Source organism: Myotis myotis, unplaced genomic scaffold (assembly GCF_014108235.1).
Source record: "Myotis myotis isolate mMyoMyo1 unplaced genomic scaffold, mMyoMyo1.p scaffold_m19_p_2, whole genome shotgun sequence".
Classification (NCBI taxonomy): domain Eukaryota; kingdom Metazoa; phylum Chordata; class Mammalia; order Chiroptera; family Vespertilionidae; genus Myotis; species Myotis myotis.
Window position 1 is genome coordinate 85,137,106 of NW_023416324.1, and position 26,078 is coordinate 85,163,183.

At 46.5% G+C, this 26,078-nt stretch overlaps 1 protein-coding gene across 1 annotated transcript in view; it reads right to left on the reverse strand.

The window, feature by feature from the left end:
* Positions 1 to 1,116: 1,116 nt before the first annotated feature.
* Positions 1,117 to 26,078, reverse strand: part of SYCP2L (synaptonemal complex protein 2 like) — a 92,058-nt gene continuing 67,096 nt past the window's right edge. Inside the window, exons 29-32 of the mRNA XM_036348477.1 lie at positions 23,362 to 23,461; positions 23,202 to 23,260; positions 2,973 to 3,112; positions 1,117 to 1,450 (exon numbers count right to left, since the gene is read on the reverse strand). Of these exons, the coding sequence (XP_036204370.1) occupies positions 3,055 to 3,112; positions 23,202 to 23,260; positions 23,362 to 23,461 (217 nt within the window). The 3' untranslated portion in view covers positions 1,117 to 1,450; positions 2,973 to 3,054. The remainder of the gene's footprint in view (positions 1,451 to 2,972; positions 3,113 to 23,201; positions 23,261 to 23,361; positions 23,462 to 26,078) is intronic.

A 26,078-nucleotide genomic window follows, 5' to 3' on the forward strand; every position in this document is an offset into this window, starting at 1 on the left:
GGAGCTGGTTGAGGCATTCAGTTATGCTGCCAACCGGTACAAAGGACAAGAACGTCAGGCCAGGAACACCATCCAGTGCCAGGCTGAGGTGAGAGCTGTCCCACAAACAGGACCGGGGATGACTGGGTGGGACCAGAACCCAGACTCAAATCTGAGGCCCACTCCCAAAGACATCTATACCTCCAATACTCCCATCCAGGTTCCTGGTAGGGTAGGAATACAGTCTTCACATATTTGTTGAAATGGTAGAGAGAAAAATTCTTGCTGTCTTTGCATTTGGCTCATTATGATTGTCTAACTACCTGCCCCAGGTATCCTGTGGAGCAGTCAGCTCGACTGTCCTTGAATGACTTTTCCAACACTTACATATCATCATACATGATAGGGTGGTTTGTACAAAAACACAAGAAAGAAAAAAGAAAAAAGCATGGGGAGGAATGAAGGCATTGGACACATTTCTCTGCAACCTGTCATCTCACAGAGCATGACAAACCATTGTATGCCAGCCAGGTCAGGAGCTGTGGCCTTATCCACCAGCATTTTGGTGCTGTTGGACCTTGACATGATTCAATCCTTCTGTCAGTTCAACAGGGCTTCCAGGAATATCCTCACTGTGTCCTAACAGAATGTATCAGTTTGCTAGGTCTGCCATAACAGGAGACCACAGATGGAAGGTTCTGGATGCCTACTGGCTCAATACCCAGCTCTATTTTTGCAGAACTCCAATGAGGATGTCATTGAGGAGGTGGTCCATGGACCCCACTATACCATCTGCCGGGTCAGGGTGCAGGTGCACCAGGCCAACAACAGCAGCCAGTGCTGGTCTGAGGTGAGAATTGGCCTCGGGGGGTCTCCACACCCCAGAACCCAAGATGACCAGGGAAGGTCAAGAACCCAGACTCAAATCTGGGGACTCCTCCAGGGTGTTCCCACTAGAGTGTCCACAGGTTTATGTATAAAGGATTCTGGACCTCCACTTCTCCTTCCAGCTACATGGTAGGAGAGACTCTCCTCACATAGTTTAGGAATATTAGGAAAAAAAAGTATGTTGTTTCACTTCACAGTAGAACACGAGCACATTTGCATGTTGCTCTGTAGTGGTTTGAATTACCTGACCCTGGTATCCTGTGGTGTAGTCAGCACAACTGTCTTTAGAGACCTTCTCAGAGCCTTATACATCATCACACTTAATTGGGTGGTATGAACAAGAACTGGATACACTTCTTTGCAACTTGTCATCTCACAGAGCACAGCAAACCATTGCAGGCTGGCCACGTCAGCAGTCATGACCTTCTGCATCTCCGTATCACCTCAGAAAGGACATAATTTTCCTCAGTGATTCAGCCTTTCAGTGCTGTTGGAACTTATGAACAATTCTGCTTCTAGTTCAGCAGGGCTGCCGGGATCATCCTCATTGAGTCCTAACAGACTGTCTGAGTTGCCAGGGCTGCTGTAAGATAGAACCGCAGATTAGGTGGAGGGTTCCTAATGCCTACTGGCCCAGGACGGGCTCTGTCTCTGTAGAGCTCCAAAGAGGACATTGTGGAAGAGCTCATCAGTGGGTTCAACTCTTCTATCTCCCTAGATAAGGGGAAGGTGCGTCAGGCCACAGACACCATCCGGTGCCAGATTGAGGTAAGAGCTGGCCCAGTGGTGGTTGAGGGGGAGGAGTGTGTCTCCTCACCCACCACCCTGAGAGGACCTGATAGTGCTCAGAACCCAGACTCAAATCAGGACTCCCCAGGATCCTCCTTGGGCTGCCCCTAGAGCAGTGGTTCTCAACCTGTGGGTCGCGACCCCTTTGGCGGTCGAACGACCCTTTCACGGGGGTCGCCTAAGACCATCCTGCATATCAGATATTTACATTACGATTCATAACAGTAGTAACATTACAGTTATGAAGTAGCAACGAAAATAATTTTATGCTTGGGTCACAATGTAAGGAACTGTATTTAAAGGGCCAGAAGGTTGAGAATCACTGCCCTAGAGTGTCCCATAGTCCCATGCACAAAGGAATCTAGAGTTCCGCTTCTCCCTCCAGCTACATGGGAGGACACTCCACACATATTTGCAGGAATATTAGAGAGAAAAAATATGTTGTTTCATTTCACAGTAGGCCACAAGCACATTTACATTTTCCTTTTTATGTTGTTTAAACTACCTGCCCCAGGTATCCTGTCCTTGCAGACCTTCTCCAATCACAGAGGTCCTCTGCCACTGCCATGCAGACTTTCAGTGCTGTGGGACAGTGGCATAATTCAATTTAGGCACCACACCGGCAGTGCTGTGAGAAACACTTAAGTTTGTCCAAATGTAGTGTATGAGTTTCCTCCTGATGCTGTAACATCAAACCAGACTGGTTGGTATAAACAGCAGACATTCATTTTCTCACAATTCCAGAGGCGACAGGTTAGAGATGAGGGTGTCACCAGGGCTGGTTCCTCCTGAGGGGGTCTCTCCTGGGCTTGTGGATGGGTGTCTTCTATCTCCATGCCACAAGGAGTCCCCTCTTTGCTTCCGTATATCCTCCCCTTCTCTTCGAAGTACACTAGTCATATTGGATTAAGACCAAGACCACTGAATTCCCTTTACCTGAATGGCTTGCTTAGAGACTAGAACTCAAGGACAGGCACATGCTCAAGTTCTAGCAGTTCCAAGGTCATGGAATTTGGGTGATACAATTCACACCACAATGGATATAATATTGTGATATACAGCTGTAGATAGACGTCCAGTCCAGATGGAAGGATGTGCACATGTAACATTTTAGGAGCTGCAGCCTGATTACAAATGGAAAAGGCTGGAGCAGTGATGGTGCCAACATCAGTTTTGTGATGATGGCCACTGACTAGCACCCAATCTGGCCCAAGGATCTCTCACTCATTTAAATTTTGACCAATCCAAAACCAGGTTGTTCAAGGCAATCACAGTGTTCCTTTACTGGCAATTGCCTCATGGGTACTTTGACTCACCCATCGGCTTTCCACTGGCCACATGGATTAGCTACTTCCTGAGTCATGTGCTCACACTCCAACTTTCTCCAGTCTGGACTCATCAAGCCTTTGCCCCTTGGCTGAATTTGGGATCTCCATAATGAGGGTCCAAAAATGTCCTTTAATGTAAAAGGAAGAAACAGAAGTGTCATTTTGGAAGACAATGGTTTTCATAGCCTGGGTCTACCCTGTACCCTGTCCTCCAACTTGGAGGGATAAGGTTCCCAAGGCCCTTTCCATCCAGGTCAGAAGCAGAGAAGTCTCAGGCAGCTAAGAGGGAATGTCATGCAGTCCTAGCTTGGGACAGTTTTCAGTTCTGACCAGCATGCCCTGGAGCTGCCATTTGCTATCCCTAAGCCTCTGGGCTCTCATCTCTATATAATGGAGATGTTTCTAGAGAACTCATTGGAACAATGGTCTTCATTCATAAAGACTATTTAGACAAGGAGGTCTGTTGCTCCTTAGCTAAAACAACATGACTAGAAGGTAACAATTGTATAAATATCCCCTGTCCACCAAACTTAAGTGGTACCTTTAAAACCTAGAACCTGGTCCTTCCTCTGGCACACGTCCCTAAGGGTCTGAGAGTTCCTGCCTGAGCTCCAGACCTCATCCTCCTCATGATTCACAGGGATGCCACTGACAGATCCCTCCTTGACCCACCCAGTGTGCAGCTGAATTAACACACAACCTGAGTGAGGCTAACAGGATGCGGGCCCTACAGGAAGGCACACTGAGGAAGGTGGCAGCGTCGGTGGTACCAGCTCTTCCGGGTGGAAACATCTCCCGCACCACCACGTTCATATCCATCCACCCGGCCTTATCCGGAGCCCAAGAGTTCCTGGACCTGCTGTATAATAGGTGAGCACACTCCCCCTTCTTGGGCACAGTGGTGATTCTGAGCACTGCCAGCTCTGTGTCTTAAAAATGTCACCATATCTCTGTGAGCCTCAGCTCGCTCTTCTGAAAAGTGGGGTGGGGGGTGGAGGATAAACCTCATAAGGTTCTTGCAGAGACTACTGTAGGGATGAGCCATGGCAGGTGCCAACCTGCTGCCTGGCTCTGCTGAAAGGGCTGCTGGATGGGCTATAGTTGTTCATGCCCATTATTTCTCTGTCCCCCATGAAAAGTCATCTGCCTGACCCATCAGTGGCATTTCTGTTTTTTCATTTTATTTTATTCTGTTAGTTTTTATATTTTCCTTGGCCTGTGACATTTCTGAGTTTGCAAAAGCACGTGGAAAACAAGCAGTCAAGGAGTTCAGGAATCCACTTAGCTGATCCCTGTCCTCATCGTTGGTGTTGGCAGACTAGGGAGAGCAGGGGGCCACAGGCCCACTCATATATCTGGGATGGTTCTCGTTGGAGTTCATGTATTCGACAATGTGTATTAAACACCTACCACAAGTAGGCACTTTTGGAGACACTTAGCATAACTCGGAGAATCAAGGAGACACAATCCCTGGGCCCCAGTTCCACTCGGTGAATCAGACAGTGACACTGTCCATCATTCTCAGGTCCTGTCCCCCACCCATCAGATCTGATGCCATCAAGGTCTTCTCCACATCTGGAGGCATACCTCCTCATAATGACCAGGGTGACACACCACAGGACCAAGTCAAAAAGCGAGTGGTCTTTGGGTCCAGAAGGAGGGCCTCCTGAGTCCACAGGATGAAGGCAATGCATGGGGAGGGCCTGGCAGAACCACGATCTTACACATCTTCTCATTCCCAAGGGATCCCTGAGCCCTGATGGCTTCTATTCTGGGAGGACAGGGGTCCAAGAGGACTGTGGATGGGCCCCTGGCCTCACAGGACCTAAGAAGAGGGGTGGGCTGAATTGTCCCCCAGAGATCCAAACCTACCCCAGTCCCATCCTGCTCTGCCTGCCCCTCTCCACAATCATCTCTCCTGACCACCAACACCTGGCTCAAAATGGCCTGCTCACACATCTGTCTCAACCCTCAGTGCAGATGCCCAGGTGTATGGAGGGCTGGGCAGGGGACAGGACATTCAGAACTGTCAGTGGGAAGAAAAGACTCACACAGGTGCCGTGTGAAAGTTGCTTAATCACCAGGCCTGCTGCTCTCAGAACAGCCACTAAGGGGTCAGGGCTGGCATGAAGCTGTCCCCTAGATGGGCAGGGGCAGGCACAGAGGTCTGGTCCCAAACAAGGGTGCCCTGGGAGGGCTGTGTGTAAGCAAAGACCAAGATTCTGACTCCGCTGCCTACCCACCTCTCCCCAGAGCCATTGCTTCTACGGTGGGAACCTGGCCCGACCAGGTGCAGGGTTTTGGCCGGGCTCTCCGCTTCCCCTGGTTCCAGCTGAAGCAAGCCTCAATGCAGGCCAACTTCCCTGCCCCACACCACGCGGGCCACGCCTGTCTCCTTTGGATGGAGCTGGAGCATCTGGAGCCCACCAAGGCCATGCTGGAAGGTGAGGGAAACGCATTCTGAGAAGGTGATCTGGGGAGGGGAGATTCATGGGCCGCAGTGCCCTTATAGGCAGTGGCACCTTTCTTATCTTTGGCAAGGCATGGAACGTCAGGTCTGTGTGTTAATCTGTCCATTTCTCCTGCTCCAGGTCCACCTCCAGGGCTCCAGAGCACTCCAGAGCCAGAGGAAGGGCCTGCTCAGGGGCCAGCGCCTGGTCCAGCCAGAGGCCTCTGCCTGGCCAGGCATGAAGCTGTACCCGAAGTCGTCATGGAGGCGTCTTTTTGAACCTTATTTTTTTCTGTCTTAAAAATTCTAAGCAATTATCCTAAATATATAGACAAATAAAAGGAATACACCCCAATAATATATGTATAGTAGCCAAAAACAATAGTTTCTATTAAATGAATTATATACCATTAAATGAAATACTTTGGAACAAATAGAAATAAAGTTGTTGATTAAAAATATCTGTAGACAATACCTGCTCATATACATATGCATAATAAATAATAATTGTGCATTATGTGTAACCATTATAAATATGTAAGTATACATTTTTAAATCACTTCTAAAACAGATTTAAATTTTGTGATAAGTAAACAAATATAAACTGATAAAATAGAGAAATAAAATTTGGAAATGTATCCACCACAATGTCAACACTTGTGAACTCTTGCAAGAGGGACTACTATAAGTGACTGGCTCTTCCCTTTTTGCTCAGTCTATTTTCTGGTTTTTGTACAAGGATCATATATTCATTACCAGATATTTCAAGACTAACTATTTATATAGAAGACACTTTAAGAGTTTTTTAATTATCTCACCAATATTGTCTTTCTAAATTTTCCCCACTGCTGTTTGAGATCTTGAAATGATCTCATCAAAAGCAAAACTAACTTAATGAGCTATATTCTACTTCCCTCAGTGTTTAGTTTGATTTGCTGTCTGAGCACTGAGAGCCACTAGGCTGGCGAACAATATTTAAAATCACTAGGGATAGAAAGAGCATTGCTTTGGTTGTAACTGAAATAATGCAAAAGAACTCTCTCCATTGAACACTTACTTAATCGTTTTATGTTTCCTTCTTGAGCCCAGAATTGAACATACCGGTCAAATTCAACTGAGGAACAGGCAATGGTTGCACTGGGACAGGATGGTATGAAAACAAGGAAAACCTTCTTAGTCCTACCTGAAGGGCCACAGTTCACTGACATAACTGAAACAACCTATAATTAAAATTAAACCCAACATGTCAATAATTTTTAAGCCAAAATAAAAAAATGGGAATGTGATCTGTAGCAAATATTTCACAAAGAAAGTTTGCTGTGTAAGATGAAGTCACATCATGTCAATCCATACAAACATGTGGCTGAATCGCCCATAGGCGGTCATTCTCATGTTAATACTCTTGCTCTGAGGGGAGACACATTTCCTAACTTTTGATTTCTATTTGGTTTGAATGAAAACCAGCTGGTCTATAAACCAAGCCAACACTCCCCAGGTATCCACCAAGGGAAACCTAAAGGTCAACACTAACTGAATTTTAAGTTTTACTTCATTTTAGTTCATGTAAATTTAATTTTAAGAAGTTTTATGTAGCTAGTGGTAATCATATTGGAGAGAGTAAAGATACTAGCAAATAGGCTGAAAATAGGCATCCCTGAATGTCAGGATACCTTTCCTCCACAAGTCCACACAGAAGACATTTACAGGACCATAGCGCCCATCGTATAAACAGGAAGACCACTTTCCCACGGCCATTCCCTGACTCGTCCTCGTCCTCGTGGGCAGAGGCGGCCTCCTTTAGTAGCAGTTTGGTGCTCAACTGCCCTTGTCCCTCACAGTTGGGACACCTGTGGTCATGGGCTTGTGAAAGAGTCTCAGAGATGATTTCCAAGACAATATTTTCCTCCCTGAGAAAAAGAACAATAATAAAGAGAAGACTTATTTCCTTTCTTTGATGCTGGGTGCTGTGCCACCTTTCTGTTGTTGGCAGCTATATTGTGACCATGAGTGAATAGTGAAGAGAATGAGCAGCTGAATTCAATCCTAGATCCACCCACCTATGGGTTCGTTACTTTGTAAGAAAAACAAATCCCTCCTGTGAAAACACTTTCATCAGGATTCCCTTGCTTAAAATCCTCAGCTTCCACAATGAATGAGATACTTACAACTCCTGAATGTGGGCAAGGTTGTATCATTTCTTGGTATTGCAAGAAATGGGTAAGTGTGGGAGCAGAGAGGACACAAGGAAAGATGGGAGATGTTAAAAAGAAGTATCTACAGTCTTCCAACTATTCCAGAGGGCAACTCTGGGCGCAAGGCATGACACAGCTCTAAGCTGTGGTAGGAAAGTATGATGCCAATGAGGATCGCAAAGTGTGACCAGAGGAAAGGAGTGAAGGAGGAACAAGACTGGGAAAATAAGCAAAGGTCAGCATATGGAGGGCCTGGCGGGATATGCTAAGGATTTTGGACCTACTTCTAAAGGCCACAGAAAACCACTGTCAGTTTTAAATAAAACACATGATCATATTTATATCTTCAAATATCTTTCGGGCTGCAGGTAGAGTAGAGAATAGTTTGGAATGGGGCAATACTAGAGGTTGACAGACCAGACAGAACACATCCTATCAAGAGACCATGATGTCAACATGGCTTAAGACTCTCAATGCTAACTTCGACATGTGGGAAAGAGAAGTGCACTCCCACTCTAACAGCAATTCCTGCCCCTTTCCTTAGCACAGAGACACCCTAATCAGAATCAAGTCAACACCTGTGGGAACCAGCCACCTCACATTCACTCCAGGGTCAAACCTGCACTGACCTTGATTTGTTTGCCTAAGAAACCAACAGGCTTCAGAGAGCTTGCCTTGGGGTGCCGGCCACAGTAAACACACACACACACACACAGATGAGGATTACAATTCTGTAGAGATCTCACTCTATAAATTGGCTCCTCCTTCCCAGCTAAGCAGAATAAACAAAGCTAGGGTAACGCCCAAAGGTGGTTTAAAAGACTAAAAAAATTCCTCTCAGGGAAGAGAAGGAACACAGATGGCCTCAGGCAAGCAGCCCCTCTTCCCAGTTCCATACTGATGGAGACAAACCCGCCAAGTGCAAAACCTGTGCCCCACTCCCACCCCCTCTCCTACCTACCCACACCCACTGTACCATACAAAACTTCCCGAGACAGCTCAAGAACATACCTATTCACTGCACAGTATGGACAATTGGAGAACTACTTCCAGTTCCCAGCAGTTGGTCTTTCTGCCTGAAAAGGGGAGGATTTGTTTATTATTAAACAAATTTAATAATACTGTCTTTTATTCCTTCAGCCAGCTTCCTAGGTTAGGTCAAGTGTAATGATGTTAAAACACACTATATGCCCGTAGTCTGACTTTTTCAATGTTCTGGTACATGGGGAGAAGGGAACATAGAAGGAAGCAAGATGGTGGAATTGAGGACAAGGACCAGTTTCTTGTCAATGGATCCTCCCCACCTGGCTGAGTATCTAGTTTACAATAAATGCTCCTGATGTGTCACACGAAGGTCAGGATAAAGGCACGTGAGGGCCACTGTCATAAGAGCAGACGAGATCTGCAGAAGACAATAATGCACCACTTAGGATGCAGATAGAGGGGACAAGATAAGGGCAACTGCTGTCATCTGGCCCTGGGCAGAGCCTAAACGGGGCAAGCTGGCAGGTCAAAGGGAAGGGTCAGCTCTAAGAACATTCCAAAGGTGGAACCAACAAGACTTAGCACATAACCTACCCCGATAATCTTACACAAGTGCGTAAAGGAATCCAACTCACAAAGTGCTAGAGGACAACATGGCCTTAGATGGAGCAAGGGATACCCCCTGGAGAGAGCAATTAAGTACATAGATATGTTCAATAAATGTGTGGATTTTAATTAGTTACCTCACTTGCAAAGTATCCGGGACCAGACTCTCCTCCTCCCCGCTCTAGCCACGTTTCTGGTGACCCTACCAACCGTCTGACATTGCTGGGCAATCAATAACTACCTGGCAAACAAATTAAATGAATAAATCAATGTTGAAGAACAGAAAATGCAAAATTCAAGTAGTGTTGGCATCTCAGGAAAGAATGTTGGTAGGGAAAATGGGTGCCACTGAGATTGATAACCCTAAAAAGCCAATGGAGATCTCCACAGGATCACCTGGTAACTTCTTGGAATAATGTAGCTGGAATCGGAAGGTTTGGGGCTTTAGCCTGAGGGGAGGGCTTGCAGATTTTTACTTAAGCAAATACATAATTACAAAACAAAGGTCAGGGAGACATGTGCACTAAATATTAATGTAAACAGGTTAATACGAATACTAAGATATGGTCCTTTTCTTTATTTTACTTGTCCATTAGCTATCCACTTTATCCAGGTATTTTGAAATCTCAGTTTACTGTCCCAATTTTTCAGCTGAGGCACTGAATCCTAAAAGTAGAGCCAGATTACACAGTTTACATTAATTCTGTGAATTCCCATAGAAAATCCTATTGCTAATCAGACTTGGAATACGTGACACCAGGACAGGGTAGCCCTGGAACAGGTGGAAGGGTAGGAACAAGAGTCACTTGGCTTCGGTTCTGGAGGATCCTTGACTATTCCTTCTACAGAACATACTGAGCCACTGTCACACACTGGCCCCTCCCACTTATCCAGTCTGTAGGGATCAACATCATCTATCTATGCAAAATAACTTGGTAAGCTAATGCATTATCAAATACAAAGAATTATCATTACAGGATACCTTTTTTTTTTTTTTTAAGTAGAAAAGAAAGACAAAAAGCCAATAAAGCCAAAGAAACTCCACCTAAGGGCAGAGATACCCCACTTGGCTCCCAAAATACTATAATTAAGATCATTAACTTGCTTGGCAACAGCAAATCCACTCAGGTCAAAAGACTCCACTAACAACAGCATCACACTCTTCGTTTAACAGACAAGTGGGGCCACGATCTCCCCACTAGCAGCTGAGCATCTCCGGGTGTCCACGGGGCCATGGAGAGCTGAGGTCTTCCCCTCTGCCTCTCTCCCCGGCCCTCGGGCGAGTACACCCAGGAGCGGGCGCGCCAAGCTAAAACTACTTGGAGTGAAATTTCAAAGCAGTTTTCAAAGCCCGCTCTCCACCGGCTTCCCAGGAAAGTAAAGAGAAGACCTCTCTGTGAAAGGCGCGCCGCCCGCCTGTTTGGGCGGTGCGGGAGGAGGAGTCTGGCCGCTGGGCTCTGGGATCCCTCCGCGGCCGCCGGCCTCCCCGGAGCGGGTCCGAGTGTCCGGACTGGCTGCGTGGTGGCCGGAGGCGGGCCGAGGGGTGGGGCCGGGCGGCGACCGACCGCGGGGGAGGTCATGGGAGCGGAAGGCCTCACCGCCTGGCTCTTCCCTCCCTTCCCCGTGGTCGGCTCCCCGCTTGCCCGCGCTGGGGCCGGGGGGTCCATGCGGCCCTTGGGGCCCAGTCGGGGGGGGCCGGGGCCTGCGTGGGCCAGCCGCTGGGCCCCATGGGGGAGGCATTGGCTCCCCAGCCCACGGCGGGAGCCCGGCGTGGGCTGCCACCCGCCCGCTGCCCCCCGGACCGGGCCCAGTGCAGCAGCGGCGGCAGCGGAGTGGGGCGCGTGCCCTAGCTCGGGGAGGCCGCCATGCTGCAGTGCACCGGCCCCATGGCCGGGCCTGCTCCGAGCGGATGCCGCTCCTCCAGAGCTGGGCCACTCCAGCGGCCGCACCCCGTTTGCTGGGCCTGTGCCGCCCAGACGCGCTGGAGTCCCAGTCTGCCCGCAGGCCAGCTGCGGGTGCTGTGCGGGGGGGCCATCCTGCCTTGTGGCGAGTTCGAGCGGCAGCGGCAGGAGCCGGGCAAGGACTGCGCCCTCCATCTTGCCTTGGGTCCTCCATCTTGGGACAGAGCCATGTGCGCCCTCCATCTTGCCTTGGGTCCTCCATCTTGGGACAGAGCCATGTGCACCCTCCATCTTGCCTTGGGTCCTCCATTTTGGGACGGTACCATGTGCTTCCTCACGGGAAGAAGCCGCTACTAGCCACACCCAGGATTTCTCTGGACTAACCAATAATAATCAAGGGAAGTGCACGCCATCACTATGACCGACTCCCGCCTGGCCAATCAGCGGGGCCCACAGTCCCCTCTCCTGCCCTCACTCCACCCCCCTTTAAAACCCCGGGTCCCATCAGGCGTCTCTCTCTCTCGGCCACTGGAGCTTACCGTTGCATCGGTGAGTGTGGCAGGGGAGCCAAACCTAGGTTTGAAATAAATGACTCTTTGCTTTTGCATCGGACTGACTGGCTCCCTGGGGGTCTTGGGAACTTTGAATTCTGGGCACAACATCTGCAGCCCAGAACTCACCAGCTTCCCTTTGTTGGTAAGGAGACCAGGGGGCAAGTCCCTTCCAGCCCCACTCCACTTCAGACACACCACCTGGCTCCACCACTTTGCAACTCTTGTGGAGCAGACCAGGGGTCTTTAGAAAGCTGGCCCCAAGGAGCTCCCAAATCAAAACGGCCCTCACGGAACAGAAAGGTAACCCAGGGAAAGTGTTCGCCCTCTCCCCTCTCACGCAGCCCGCGCCCCTCCAGACACCAGGGCGCCCCGGCGGAGCCCACCACGAGGCCATCGCCCAGCCCGGAGTTGCTCACCCTCACGTGAATCTCCCCCGCCGCGTGGCTGCAACCTTCCTGGCCTCCTCACCTTGCACATCGCGGAGGGGTCGGGAAGACCCGGTTGGCTTTCGCGTCGCGGGTCCCGGTCTGCGAACCAGGTGAGAACCCAGGCCATCCCAACTGTTCCCGCCTCTTCCAGAGGCCGCGCCCCCACCGTCACGACGGTAGTGGAGCCGGGACCCGCCCATAGAGGGTGCAGAAGAGCACAGGGCGCTGCACCCTGATGCTAGGACCCAGCCTCCGCCAACGGTCCCGCCCCGGGTACTTGGAGGAGTCTGGTCCTCAAACACACCGCTCGCCCCGTCGCGGTCCTTCCTGGGAAATGTAGTTCTGTGGCTCCCGTAGCCTGACGCCAGCGCCCTGGACTGGACTACCAGCCCCACAATGCTCCGCGACCGGCGTGCACATCCCAGCTTTGTAGCCTGGTCCGGTTGTGTGGAGTAACTGCGGTTGGGGGAATCCTACAGGTTTTTCTGCCTTCCCCTGCTTGGGAGGAGGGGGTGTTCGACCTGACCTGTGGTTCTTCCCAGCAGTGACAGTGTGGCCGTGGAGGAGATCTTAGGGCAGGGCAGTCGCTCTTCTGGAGACGTCCGCTTGGGAGTGACTTCTCTGGCCTCAGTCCCAAGAGAAACGCACACGGGACCCCGGCGCCCGTGGAGTCTCCCTAGACCTGCGGAGGCCCAGGACTAACAAGTTTAGAACCCCCTGCCCTAATGTCTTGCACTTTGCCTTCCTCCGGATGGAGCCTGGTCCCACACCTATCAGCGTGCACTGCAGAGACCCTACAATTCTTGTCGACTGCAAGAACTTTTCACTGAACTTAAGAGCTTTCTCTTTCCTTCTCCATCTGTAAGGTGTCTTACTGTAGGGCAGTGATTTTCAACCGGTGTGCTGCAAGAATTTTTAAAACATGCAGCACCTATTGAGTCAGGGGCACTGACCACTTTCCCCTTAGATTGTCAAATAAATAAAAAATCACAACAGCTGCCTGGCCTGTGTTGGTCCATGGTTAGAGCAGTCATCCTGTGCACCAAAGGGTCCTGGGTTTGATTCCTGCTCAGAGCCGATACAGGAGGCAACCAATTGATGTTCCTCCCTCTCCTTTCCTACCTATGCTCTCCACCTCCCTACCCCATAATCACCACACTGCTGTCCATGTTCATGAGTTTTGTTTTTTTTTTTAATCCTCCCCTGCCAGGAGCCGGTCCATGCTTGCTGTTTCAAGGGACCTGGCATATATGGCATACTGTTCTTAATATGTTTGCTCACCTTCTTGGCACTATGTGTTTTAACCAAGGTCTCTGAGAAAGGTTGTTTCCCCAGGTAGGGATTTTCCCCTGAAGTTAGGGAGGGAATAAAACCTCTTAACTAGTGCCAGGTGGGTAATTAATCACTTTAACTACGAACAATCATGCTTAAGCTACATAATCTTTACTCTCTGGAATGAAGATAAGAAACGCCCTAACCTTTGTAATAGAGATTGATAGGATTGAATCAACTGGTATAAATACAGATGTAATAAGACAGCAAGACACAGAACTTAGCATACAGAACCAAGAGAGACAGAACCTAGGCACAGAACCTACACAGAACGTTCTCTAGAGACAGAAGAACTTCGCTGGAGAGAACATGGCAAAAGATCCTGGACAGAAACTGGCCTCAGAACCTAGAGACAGAACCTAGCGAGAGAACATGGCAAAAGATCCTGGACTGAACCTGACTACAGAAATTGGCAAGAGAACCTGACTAGAACCTGGTGACTGAACCTGGCTGGAAAACCTAGCGAGGGAACCTGGCTGCAGAACCTGGCTGGAGAACCTAGCAAGAGAACATGGATACAGAACCTGGCTGGAGAACCTGGCTAGAACCTGGCTGGAGAACCTGGAGAACCTAGCAAGAGAACATGGACATAGAACCTGGCTGGAGAACCTAGCGAGGGAACATGGCTACAGAACCTGGCTGGAGAACCCGGAGAACCTAGCAAGAGAACATGGACACAGAACCTTGCTGGAGATCCTAAGCAGAACTTCACTGGAGATCCAGACCAGAACTTGGCTGGAGATCCTGGCTAGAGATCCTGGCTAGGCTGCTGATCAACGGAACACTGTCTCTGTGTCCTTCCTTCTTCGCCGACTCTGTCTACACCTTTGGGAACCCCTGGACCTGCTGGGGTTGGACCCCAGCACTCCCCCCTCCCCCACCTCCACCAGAACTGCTTTCTATCTAAGAGTCTGTCTCTGTTTCACTTGGTAGTTCTGTTTGTACCCTCTCCGTCACAATTTATCTCACTCTATTCACTTGACTGTCTCATTCAAAAGACTACAAGCCCTTGACGGCAGAGACCATCTTTTTCTTATAGAATGCACTAGAGGACCAGTGCACAAAATTCATGCACAGGTAGGGTCCCTAGCGGCTGCCAGCTGGGAGCACCTCCCTTCCCCTGCTGCCTGCTGCTGCTGCCGCCAGCCCCACCCCCTGGTCAAATTCCTGGTCGAACTCCCCGTGGAGGGAACAATTTGCATATTAGGCTTTTATTATATAGGATAGCACCTGGCTCAATATTTGGGGAGTTAGCACTGTTCTACAGAATTCTACCTGTCTGTGCCTCTGTTTTCTTTCCATTCTATCCATCTAGTAATCATTTCTCATTCCAGCCCCTACTTAACCCTTCTCCTTAGGTCTGCCAATGATGCCCAGTGACTCTCATGGATGTTCTGAAATCCCACTGGCAACTCTTGGGGCTGAGGACTATGTTAAATGGTATGAGCATCATGTTCCTATGACACTTTTTATTTGCATATTTATTAATAATAGTGCCAAGCACCATGCTAAATGCTTTGCAGATGCTGTCATATTTAATTATAACAACTCCAAGAAGAGGGTACTATTATCCCCATTACACAGATGAGGCATGAAAGAAGTCCTCACTTAGCTACGGTCCCACTGCTCATACGTGAAGCTGGGATGCAAACTTTCAGTGACTCCAGGAACAAACTTTGATCTCATAGAATCACCCAGATGCAGATTTATTAACACACCCAATGCTACCACCAATATAGTCCTAAACTTTGACTCCTATACATCTTTCTCTTCCAAGTCACAAGTAATAGCAATGAACCTTGAGACAAAATGAATAACAAGGGAAAAAATAATGAAAAAAACTATAAATGAGGAAGTACCAAATAAAGGGAAATATAGTTTCTTTTAGGTTTTTTAAAAATACGTTTTTTAAATTGATTTTAGAGGGAGAGAAACATTGACCATCTGCCTCCTGCATACCCCCTACTGGGGATAGAGACTGCAACCCAGGTATGTGCACTGACAGGGAATGGAACCAGCGACCTTTTGGTGCATGGGACAACTCTCAACCAACTGAGCCCCACCGGCCAGTGCTAAACGGAAGTATCGTTTTTGAATGCTGGCCCACTTTCAGGGTCTCACAAAGGTGAGATCAATCTACTTTGTAATCTTAATAACCTGCCCAATTTTTAAATTTTTTTCTAGATTACTTACACTGGGACAAACCACATTGGGCTCATTTTTTCCTCTTTCATGAAAACTAATATCCTTGGAAAAGAGATTTCAGGGCCAGAATGATGGGTCACAGGGGGCAGAGCCCATCATCCTGCACTGTAACTGGTGGTGAGGGCCTTAGGCACCTCACCCCTTTGATGGCTCCTGCATAGTGCAGTCTGAGAGAAACAAGGGCAACAGGGCACAATGGCACTTCCCTTAATCCTGGGGTGTAGGCTCCCCTAGGGAGACACACAGCACCATTGTGTGCCTGGCTGGGCTTCAGTGAAGCAGGAAAAGCTCTCCACTTCCACCTCCCTTCCCTCTCCCTCTTCCTCTCTTTTGCTTCGGTGTGGTCATTTGGAAGGGGACTCCCAGGGCTGGCTGTATAGAACTACAAATCAAACACTGGAATAGATTTGGGGATCCTGCCAGTGGATATCAGGCAAGTGGTACTGGCTCAAATGCACCTTAGGCTAGGGTTTGGATTGCCCTTGTTTTATCCAGCAGTTAAGACTAATTTAGAAACATATACTTTAGGTAATTTGGAAACAAGTATGGTAGCTAATATCGTGTTCCTATGACACTTTATTTGCATATCCTATATAATCAAAGCCTAATATGCTAAGTGTCTGGTCGTCCAGTCATCCATTCAACCTATCAAAGCATAATATGCTAATGATATGCTATGGCCACTCTACCACTCGCTATGACATGCACTGACCACCAGAGGCAGATAGTCAACCAGTCGAACAGTCGCTATGATGTGCACTGACCACCAGAGGGCAGATGCTTCGACTGGTAGGTTAGCTTGCTGCTGGGGTCGGCCATTCAAGACTGAGCAAGACTGGCCGGACACGCCCTGAAGCCCTCCTGCAGTCCCTCCCTGGCTGACCAACCTCCCCCATCCCTCCCCAGCCCGATCATGCACCGGTGGGGTCCTTCACCCTGGCCTGTGCCCTCTCGCAATCCAGGACCCCTCGGGGGATGTTGGAGAGCCAGTTTTGACCTGATCCTGCTCAATGCAGAAGCCTTCCCTGGTGGTCAGTGCGCTCAGTGAGAAGCCGGGCTCATGGCTGGCAAACACAGCAGCAGTGGCAGGAGCCTCTCCTGCTTCCATGGCAGCGCTAAGGATGTCCAACTGCCATCAATTGGAGATTCCCCAAGAGCTCCAGGACTGTGAGAGGATGCAGGCCAGGCTGAGGGACCACCTCCCCTAGTGCACAAATTTCATGCACTGGGCCTCTATTTTATTGATAATAGTGGCAGGCTCCAGGCTAAATGCTTTGCAGATGTTATCACACTTAATCCTAACAAGTGCAAGAAGTGGGTACTATTATTCCCATTATACACCCTCAGAATGGTCTTTGGAGCCTTAACTTGTGGCCTGCATTGCTTCATCCCCTTTCCATGAGGGCAGGTTTATTATCTACTAATAATTTTGACTGACTGGTAGGGCCTTGGAAGACCTTATTATTTCTGGTAATCAATTAAAGTGAGTCATGGTTAATACATCAGTATTACTACCCTGCTATACATTTAACACTGGAAGGTGAGCCAGCAATCTATTTACCGAAATCAAATCTTTCTGCTGATTGATTACATGGTTCTGAAAAAAAAAAAATGTATAGAACAATTCCTTACTGCTGTTCTTGCATAAGGATCAAGCTGTCTTTTAAAATCTTTACAGAAGTGTCTGTCAACTTGGAGTGATTTTGCTCCCAAAGGATATTTGGCAATGTCTAGAAACATTGTCATGACTGGGGGATGCTCCTGGCATCTAGTGGGTAGAGGCCAGGGATTCTGCTAACCATCCTATGTGCACAGACAGCCACACACAATTTGCCCACCCAAAGTATCAATAGTGCCGAGACTGAGAAACCAGACTTAAAGAATCCTCGAGTTGGGATTTGTGGGTAGCTTGTTTTTTTCCAAAACTACACAAGCCTCACCTTATGATCAATAATCATGCTTCTAATATGAAAAATTCTGAAGTCAGTATTAACTCCATGCGTTTCTTAATTACTCTTGCACAATGATTAATAGCAGTTTTAGAGACCTTGAGTACTTTGAGGCAAGGGGCTAGTGAGGCTGGAGGGGATAAAGATTGATAAAAGATTGATAAAGTAACTCCTGTATCGAATAGAGCCTTAGTCACCTCATTCCCTCTAGTTAAGTCAATTTTTCCCAAGGTATTAGTTTGGAGAAAAGGAAAGATCTCGGTCCCCTTAAGTTTTCTCAGCTGCTCCACTGTTAGGTTTGGCCAAAGGGAGCCTTTAGTTGAAATGTTTGGGGTTGAAATTGATTATTGCTGGCTTGGAGTAATTTCTGTAATTTTAGACATTCCTTTTTGAAATGCTCCAGTTTCTCACAATAGTAGCAGGCCTTTCTATGGGAGATGAAGTTTCATTATTTGGGTGGCTGGATGGGGTGCGGGGCTCCTGCTGGCTTCTAGCCCCATAGCTTAGACATTCTGGGAGTAGGCGATGGGGAACTAGATTCTCATCCCTAGGCTAGGGTGATCATGCCCCTCTCACTGGCTGCTCTTCTTTAGGAAAATATATCATCCATTCATTGTTTCCTTTGCTCAAAATACATTTATTGTAAACAGTGTCCCAGTCAATAGGCGCTGGGGATACAGTGAGGGTCTGGCACTGCTCTTGGTCTCAGAAAGAATAGATGCACTTTGTCTGGATGCACCAAGTTAATGAGACTGCCCTCACCCTTGTCTTAGTGGCGAATCAGATACCTTTCGGCCTAATTCAGGCAAGTGCTAGCCCTCCCTCCATTCTTTCACACAAAGCCATATTTCTCCATTTCAGATTCCAGTGGTCTGTGTGGGATATCAGTCAAAGCCACTGGCCTAAAGGAGATTCAGTCTTCACCAAGTGGGCCTGGGCTCTGGACCAGACAAGCAGTTTGGGGAGCATCGCAAGATATGGACCTTTTTTTATTAGTATTACAATATGGCTTTCATATGTTTAAAAGAACAATGGCTCTAGAATTGTTTTCTGTAATGTTTACTGCAATTTATAAATATTTCAGTTGTATCATAGAGGTCATTGACTCCTAGGGGCTGTTCTGAAAACAAAACCATTATTTGTACCACTATATCTAAGACCAATTTCTGAGAGTTCCAGATATCTAGCTCACTGTTACATATAATATATATAATATATTTGGGAGCCAAATATATATATATGTAACAGTGAGCCATATATATATATATCAGGCAGTGTGGCAGTGTTTGAAGGGTATAGTACTTTGAGGAACCATGAAGGTATGATTGGTTGCTTGAACAGTAAATTGTCGTAGACTGTTCTGCCTTTTGAGTTCTTGTGCCAATGTTTTAAAGCAGTTTTATGTAGTTCTTCACTTTCAGCTGCCTCCTTTTTACCCCTAAATTCAGAGTTTCCATCTCTGGCAGCATTCTTTTTCTTCACCCAGGCAGTCTGCTTTCTGATTGGGATACAGATGTGGTCCAGCCTCTATTTCTCATGTAGTGAATCTTACATTCAGGTGGATAAATTGAACCAGAGAATATAACATACTCAATAGATAAAGTGATACCTGAAGACCTCACAGAGGAGTAAAACTGGTCTGACTCAACCCCAGAAGCCCATGACTATAAGAGGCTGAATATATCTTAGTGTCCCCTGCCCTTGGGTCAGAGCACTCCCAACCCAGAAGAAAGTCATAAGACCATTTCCTATAATGAATTCACCAGTACCAATCAACCTGAACAGCACTAAAGTTATTCTTTAAACAAACAGTAGAACTCCTCTGTGCTGCAATCTGGACCATACATGTTTGTAGGGTAGTTCTTTATCAACTTTATTTCTTCTATGAATATTTGCCTATTATTCCATGTATTCAGGAGTCTCTTTCGTTAAATTATATTTTCCTGGAAAGTTGTCCATTATTCCAGGTTCTCATCAAAACTTGGATTGCATAGACATCTGAAAGTTAAAATGTTAACAAATTAACTCTAGTTTCTGCTCCACCCACTCATTCCTCCCACCCCAAATCTTCCCTATCGGTCTAACTGGCACCACCACCCATCCAACTGCTAAAAGACAAAAATCTAGGAGTCATCCTTATTTCTGCTTCCTTTGCCTATTCCTTCCATCTATCAGTAATTTATTAATTCTAGCTCCGAAACAGATCTGGAATCTCCATTTTTGTCCACCTCCAATGCCTTCTTCTTCTATTCTTCCCCTCACCTTCTATTCTTTACTTCCCCAATCAATTCTCAACACAGTAGCTAGAATGTTTTTCTTAAAATATAAATCAGATTATATTACCCTCACCCTCAATGCCTTTACTCAAAACCCATCCAAATTTTCCTTCACCCTTAGTGAAGGAAAAAAATTCAAACTCCTCAACAAGGGCAATGAGGCCTTACCTCATTGAGAGTCGACCATATTCCCAACTTCATTTCAAATAACTGTCCCTATACCACTGTGAGTCAAGAACTTGAGTTCTCAAAGATGTCAAGTTCCTCCCCACCCAATTTGGTTGCTGTAAACTGTTCCCAAGTCTATTCACCTTAAATGTCACTTCCTTAAAGAAACCTTTGATGAGCATCCTATCTGAAATTGATACTTTACACCAGTGGTCGGCAAACTCATTAGTCAACAGAGCCAAATATCAACAGTACAATGATTGAAATTTCTTTTGAGAGCCAAATTTTTTAAACTTAAACTATGTAGGTAGGTACATTGTTATTAACTTAATTAGGGTACTCCTAAGGCTTAGGAAGAGCCACACTCAAGGGGCCAAAGAGCCGCATGTGGCTCGTGAGCCGCAGTTTGCTGACCATGGCTTTACACTATTACTCTCTGCCAAAACACCTTGTTAATATCCCTCAAAGCATTTAGTAACTTGCAATTATTTTTGTTTATTTGTCTTCTTTTTCCTGTTTTCCTTCAGGGAATTTATTTTTAATGGGGGTGGGAGAATGTCTGTGTGATAACCATTGTATTTCCACATTTTGCATAGTGCTTGGCAGCAGAGCAAGCACTCAATTGTAAATGTTTAGTGAATTAATTACCCAGATCCAAGAGGATAATAGCTAAATGGGAGATACTGTGAAAGAGGAGAGCGCTCAGTGAAGAGCTGTAATATGGACAACATATCTGTTAGTGCTTGCTTCTCCCACTCCAGTACACACCATCTGAACAAAGCTAGTCTTGTACCTACCCCAGGAATGTGATAATAAAACTGGACTTTGGCTTTCTTCAGGAAGGCTGAATTGCATTAAGCCTGGAAGAAATTAGTCCATCTCATTATATTCACATTAGGCAATTAAAAATAGGAATATACATATTATGTATATACATAAACAGAGTTATTTCATAGATTGTTATCTATGTGAGCTGAGAGAGTCGATGGCCAATCTAGGATACTGACATAAGAAATTAATATTTTACTTGATTCTATTTTATGCATCGTCTGCCAATACCACTAGCTCACACATACACAGAGGTATTTCATGACCACAACTCAAATCACTGAATCCCAATCTCTTTGTAGCCCTGTGCTAGGGGCTGAAATAATCTAGTCTGAGAAATGTCCTCATCTCCCTAGAAAATTACATAAGGCCAACACTAATGTGCCAACATGACAAAGGGATGACACTGGATACTGACCAGATCCAGATACTGGATATCCACCCAGATAATTAACTTCTCTAAAGCTCGTGGCACTTCAAGCGCTTAGCCTAGAGCCTGGCCCAGTCAGCATTCAGCATGAGCTAAGAGCATCACCATCCTCTCTCATATGTAAGCCACAGGGTGGTTTCCTTGGGTGTTTGGAAGAAAGGAGAGCGAGTGCAAAACCCAGAGGGATGTATATTGAAGCAGTCTGTTCTTTGAGGTATTCTAAATCCACACAGGGGCCTATTAACAAGGAAGATGAATGTAAATAGTAATTAGTATCCTACAATGTAATCTGTGTGAACTAGAGAGACAGTGATCTAAAATCTGGGCTTCAGTCAAAATAAGTGACTTCTCCAGGTTTCAGAAGACTAGGGGGCATATTCTTCTCTAATGCTTATTATAGTGTTGCTTTATAACAGCATTTCTCAAACTGTGAATCTTTGGAACTCTAAAGGGACCCACCTCCTTTCCTTGGGGACCTCTAAGGAAACTAAGCGTCCAAAGGTTCTGTGAGGTCAAAATGTATTTTGGCAAATGGTAATAATAATAATAAGACATTACATGCTTTTTTAATTCTTACTCGCTCATGAATATACAGTTGAATTTTATAGAGGCTGCAGGATGTGATATCACAACAGATTGAATTCAGAAGCAGACATGAGAATGCATCTGTCTTCTATCAGGCCAGACATTAAAGAAATTTGCAAAAACATAAAAAAGCGCTACTCTTCTCACATTTCCTGCTTTCAAAAATCTGCTTATTTTTCATAAAAATCTGTTACTTACATAAATATGTACAGATTTATTTGTTATTTTTAATATATGTTTTTTAAACCCAAGTGTCAATGTTTTAAAAATATATTTATTTGATTGATTTCAGAGAGAAAGGGAGAGGGAGAGAGAGATAGAAACATCAATGATGAGGGAGAAGCATTGATTGGCTGCCTCCTGAAGCTGGGAAGGACTGAACACCCCCACCCTAATTTAGACCTTTGGGTGCTGCCCCATGACCTCCACCAAAGCCCATGTAAGGAGCTAAGTCCTTAAGGACTAAAGTAAAGTTCTCTGAAAAAAAAAATACAATGGAAATTATCTTTAAAAAAATTTTTAAGTTTAAGAGTCCCTAATTCCGAGAAGTTTGAGAACTATTCGAACTTGGGGCACTCAGTAAAGAGGTTCTAAAAGCATATCCCCTTTGAGAACACATGGAGAGCGATGTGCGTGTGAAAGAATTTTGAAAATCCATGGTCTGTACTGTCATTATTACTGTGCTAAATGGAGTAACAGGGGAGGAATAACTCAGATTTCTAAAGTGTTGTTTGGAATACGTGGTGCAAGCAGAATACTGTCCATCCTAAAACCACCTGACTTAGATTTCTGTGACAGAGCTGGTTCTCAACTGGCAGATACAGCTTTAGCCACTGCAAGTTTACACAGGGATCCAAAACGCTAGGCTTCCTCCCAGGCAGAAGCACTGCCCCTCCCTCCACACAGTCCCTTCAGAGGGACTGAAGCAGCAGCCGCAGAATGTGAGGAGGATAAAGCCGCTTGTTGTTTTATATGTGTGTGCTCTTGATCGAGTCGATTGTACCAGGAACACAATTCCGTATACAACTGAAAACGAACTGTTTACTCACAAATCTAAATATTTTGCTCAAAGTCTACCCACTTTCATTTTTTTAAATAAATCAACTTGGATCAAAAACACTGCAATTTGGATGACCCTGTTCCGGCTTTTCAAAATTTACACTTCTAGTGGATGTCCGAAGCCCCACTCTGCTCAGAGCGCCACAGAAGTGGCCGGTTTAACAAGCAGCAGCTACAGGGCTCCTGTGTGGAGTTTTACCAACATCAGCCCCCTCTACCTCACACTTCAAGTAAGATACTTCTAGAAAGAATATTTTTTTAAAAAAAATACCTCAGCATTTGCAGATCGCAGAATGATTTCAGATCAGCGGCCTGTTTCCCCCAAAACTCCTACAATTGAACAAAGGTTGCCTTTAAGCAGTAAGCTGTTATTCCACCCTGGAACAGATTCTCATAAGTCACAGAGAACGTTGTAAACACAAAGAACTTACCAGAACATCCTTCTCAAGGTGTTTCAGAGCTTGCATATCCTTCTCAAGGCTGGTCAGCTCTCGAAGAACAATATTGTTAAACTGTTCTAGTTTATTCAGCCTGATAAAGGTAAAAGGAACAGATCTCATGGGACTGCTTGGCTGTGGCAAAGACCCTCTTAATCCTCTTCCTGCAGGGATATGTCACATTCATTTTAAGAATACATGTCTCTCTTCCCTCCCCTCACTGCCTGCCCATCCTCACCCCTAAACGTACTATGCCAACTTTGATTTAGCCTTTCAACAGGAGCCGGAGGAAGCTGGTATTTTAAATCATACTTTGCAGAGCAAAGGAGAGAGGACTCAGGGAATGGGGGCGGACGCCAGGCCTGGGCCAGCAGCAGCCGCAGTCCCACTAACCACGGCTCCCAAGCTTCCTACCTCCCCTTGCTCCCCTTTTTCTTGCGTAAGCGGGCTCTGAAAACTGAAATTGGCTAACTTTTTTTTCCATCTCTACGTTTTCATTTTGGAATTTATAACAGTCACTATTCTGTGTCCAACCACCATATAAACTGCTTATTTGTTCGCTTGCTTCTTGTTTGTCTTCTCCGTTGGGCGGGAGGCTCTGCGAAGGCAAGCCGCCCTAAAGTTTGCTTCCCTGCACTTGTGCATGGAGTGCAGAACCGGCACTCAGCGAGCACCGCTATGTGCATTTGCTGAACAAAACGATGAGTAAAGCCCTGACTGGGTGGCTCAGTTGGTTGGGCATCATCCTATGCACCAAAAAGGTCCCGATTCTATTCCCCCTCAGGGCACGTTCCCAGCTTGCGGGGCTCCATCCCCAGCAGGGGGCGTGTAGGAGGCAGCTGACCCATGTTCTGCTCTCACTTGGTTGTTTGTCTTTCTCTCTCCCTCTCCTTCCTTTCTCTCTAAAAATCAATAAAACTATTTTTTTTTTAAATGAATTCATGGATTGGAACAAATAGGAGAACCAAGATGGCGGCATAGGTTAACGCTGGAGTTTGCTGCCTTGAACAACTACTTCAAAAGTGAAACTAAAAGATGGAACGGACATCACCCAGAACCACAGGAACGCTGGCTGAGTGGAAGTCCTACAACTAGGAGGAAAGAGAAACGCATACGGACACTCAGAGGAGGCGCAGTGCTGAAGTCAAATACTGAGGTGCGGAGTGCACGGAGCGGGCTGGCGGTGGAGGGCGCGGTTGGCGTTTTCAATCGGGAGGGAGTCGCAGACTCTGAGCTCCAGATCCGGGCGAGTCTTTAGGGACCCAGACTCAAACGGGAGAAGCGGGACTGTCTGGCTTCGGTCAGAGCGAGTGCAGCTTTCTCTCCGAGGTTTGCAGCGGGTGCTGGGACTCAGAGAGGCAGAGCCCCTGGGGACAGGACTGAGAGCCGCCATAACTGCTCTCTCCGGCCCACCCTGTTGATCCTGTTCGACCCGCCCCGCCCAAGCCCTGCACAGAGGCATTTGCCGGATAGCCTCAGGCAAAGGCTAGATTAGCACCTCCCTAGAGGACAGAAGTTCTCTCACTGCAGACACAACTGATTCTCATAGCCACTTGGCCTGGAGGTCAAACCTTCCCTCGTATTAGCTACAACAATCAAGGTTTAACTATAAGGCTGCGAACAAAGAGCACTAGGGGGTGCACCAAGGAAGCATAACAAAATGCGGAGACAAAGAAACAGGACAAAATTGTCAATGGAAGATATAGAGTTCAGAACCACACTTTTAAGGTCTCTCAAGAACTGTTTAGAAGCCGCCGATAAACTTAATGAGATCTACAAGAAAACTAATGAGACCCTCGATGTTATATTGGGGAACCAACTAGAAATTAAGCATACACGGACTGAAATAACGAATATTATACAGACTCCCAACAGCAGACCAGGGGAGCGCAAGAATCAAGTCAATGATTTGAAATGCGAGGAAGCAAAAAACACCCAACCGGAAAAGCAAAATGAAAAAAGAATCCAAAAATGCGAGGATAGTGTAAGGAGCCTCTGGGACAACTTCAAGCATACCAACATCAGAATTATAGGGGTGCCAGAAGATGAGAGAGCGCAAGATATTGAAAACCTATTTGAAGAAATAATGACAGAAAACTTCCCCCACCTGGTGAAAGAAATGGACTTACAGGTCCAAGAAGCGCGGAGAACCCCAAACAAAAGGAATCCAAAGAGGACCACACCAAGACACATCATAATTAAAATGCCAAGAGCAAAAGATAAAGAGAGAATCTTGAAAACAGCAAGAGAAAGAAACTCAGTTACCTACAAGGGAGTACCCATACGCCTGTCAGCTGATTTCTCAACAGAAACTTTGCAGGCCAGAAGGGAGTGGCAAGAAATATTCAAAGTGATGAATACCAAGAACCTACAACCAAGATTACTTTATCCAGCAAAGCTATCATTCAGAATTGAAGGTCAGATAAAGAGCTTCACAGATAAGGAAAAGCTAAAGGAGTTCATCACCACCAAACCAGGATTATATGAAATGCTGAAAGGTATCCTTTAAGAAGAGGAAGAGGAAGAAAAAGGTAAAGATACAAATTATGAACAACAAATATGCATCTATCAACAAGTGAATCTAAGAATCAAGTGAATAAATAATCTGATGAACAGAATGAACTGGTGATTATAATAGAATCAGGGACATAGAAAGGGAATGGACTGACCATTCTTGGGGGGGAAAGGGGTGTGGGAGATGCGGGAAGAGA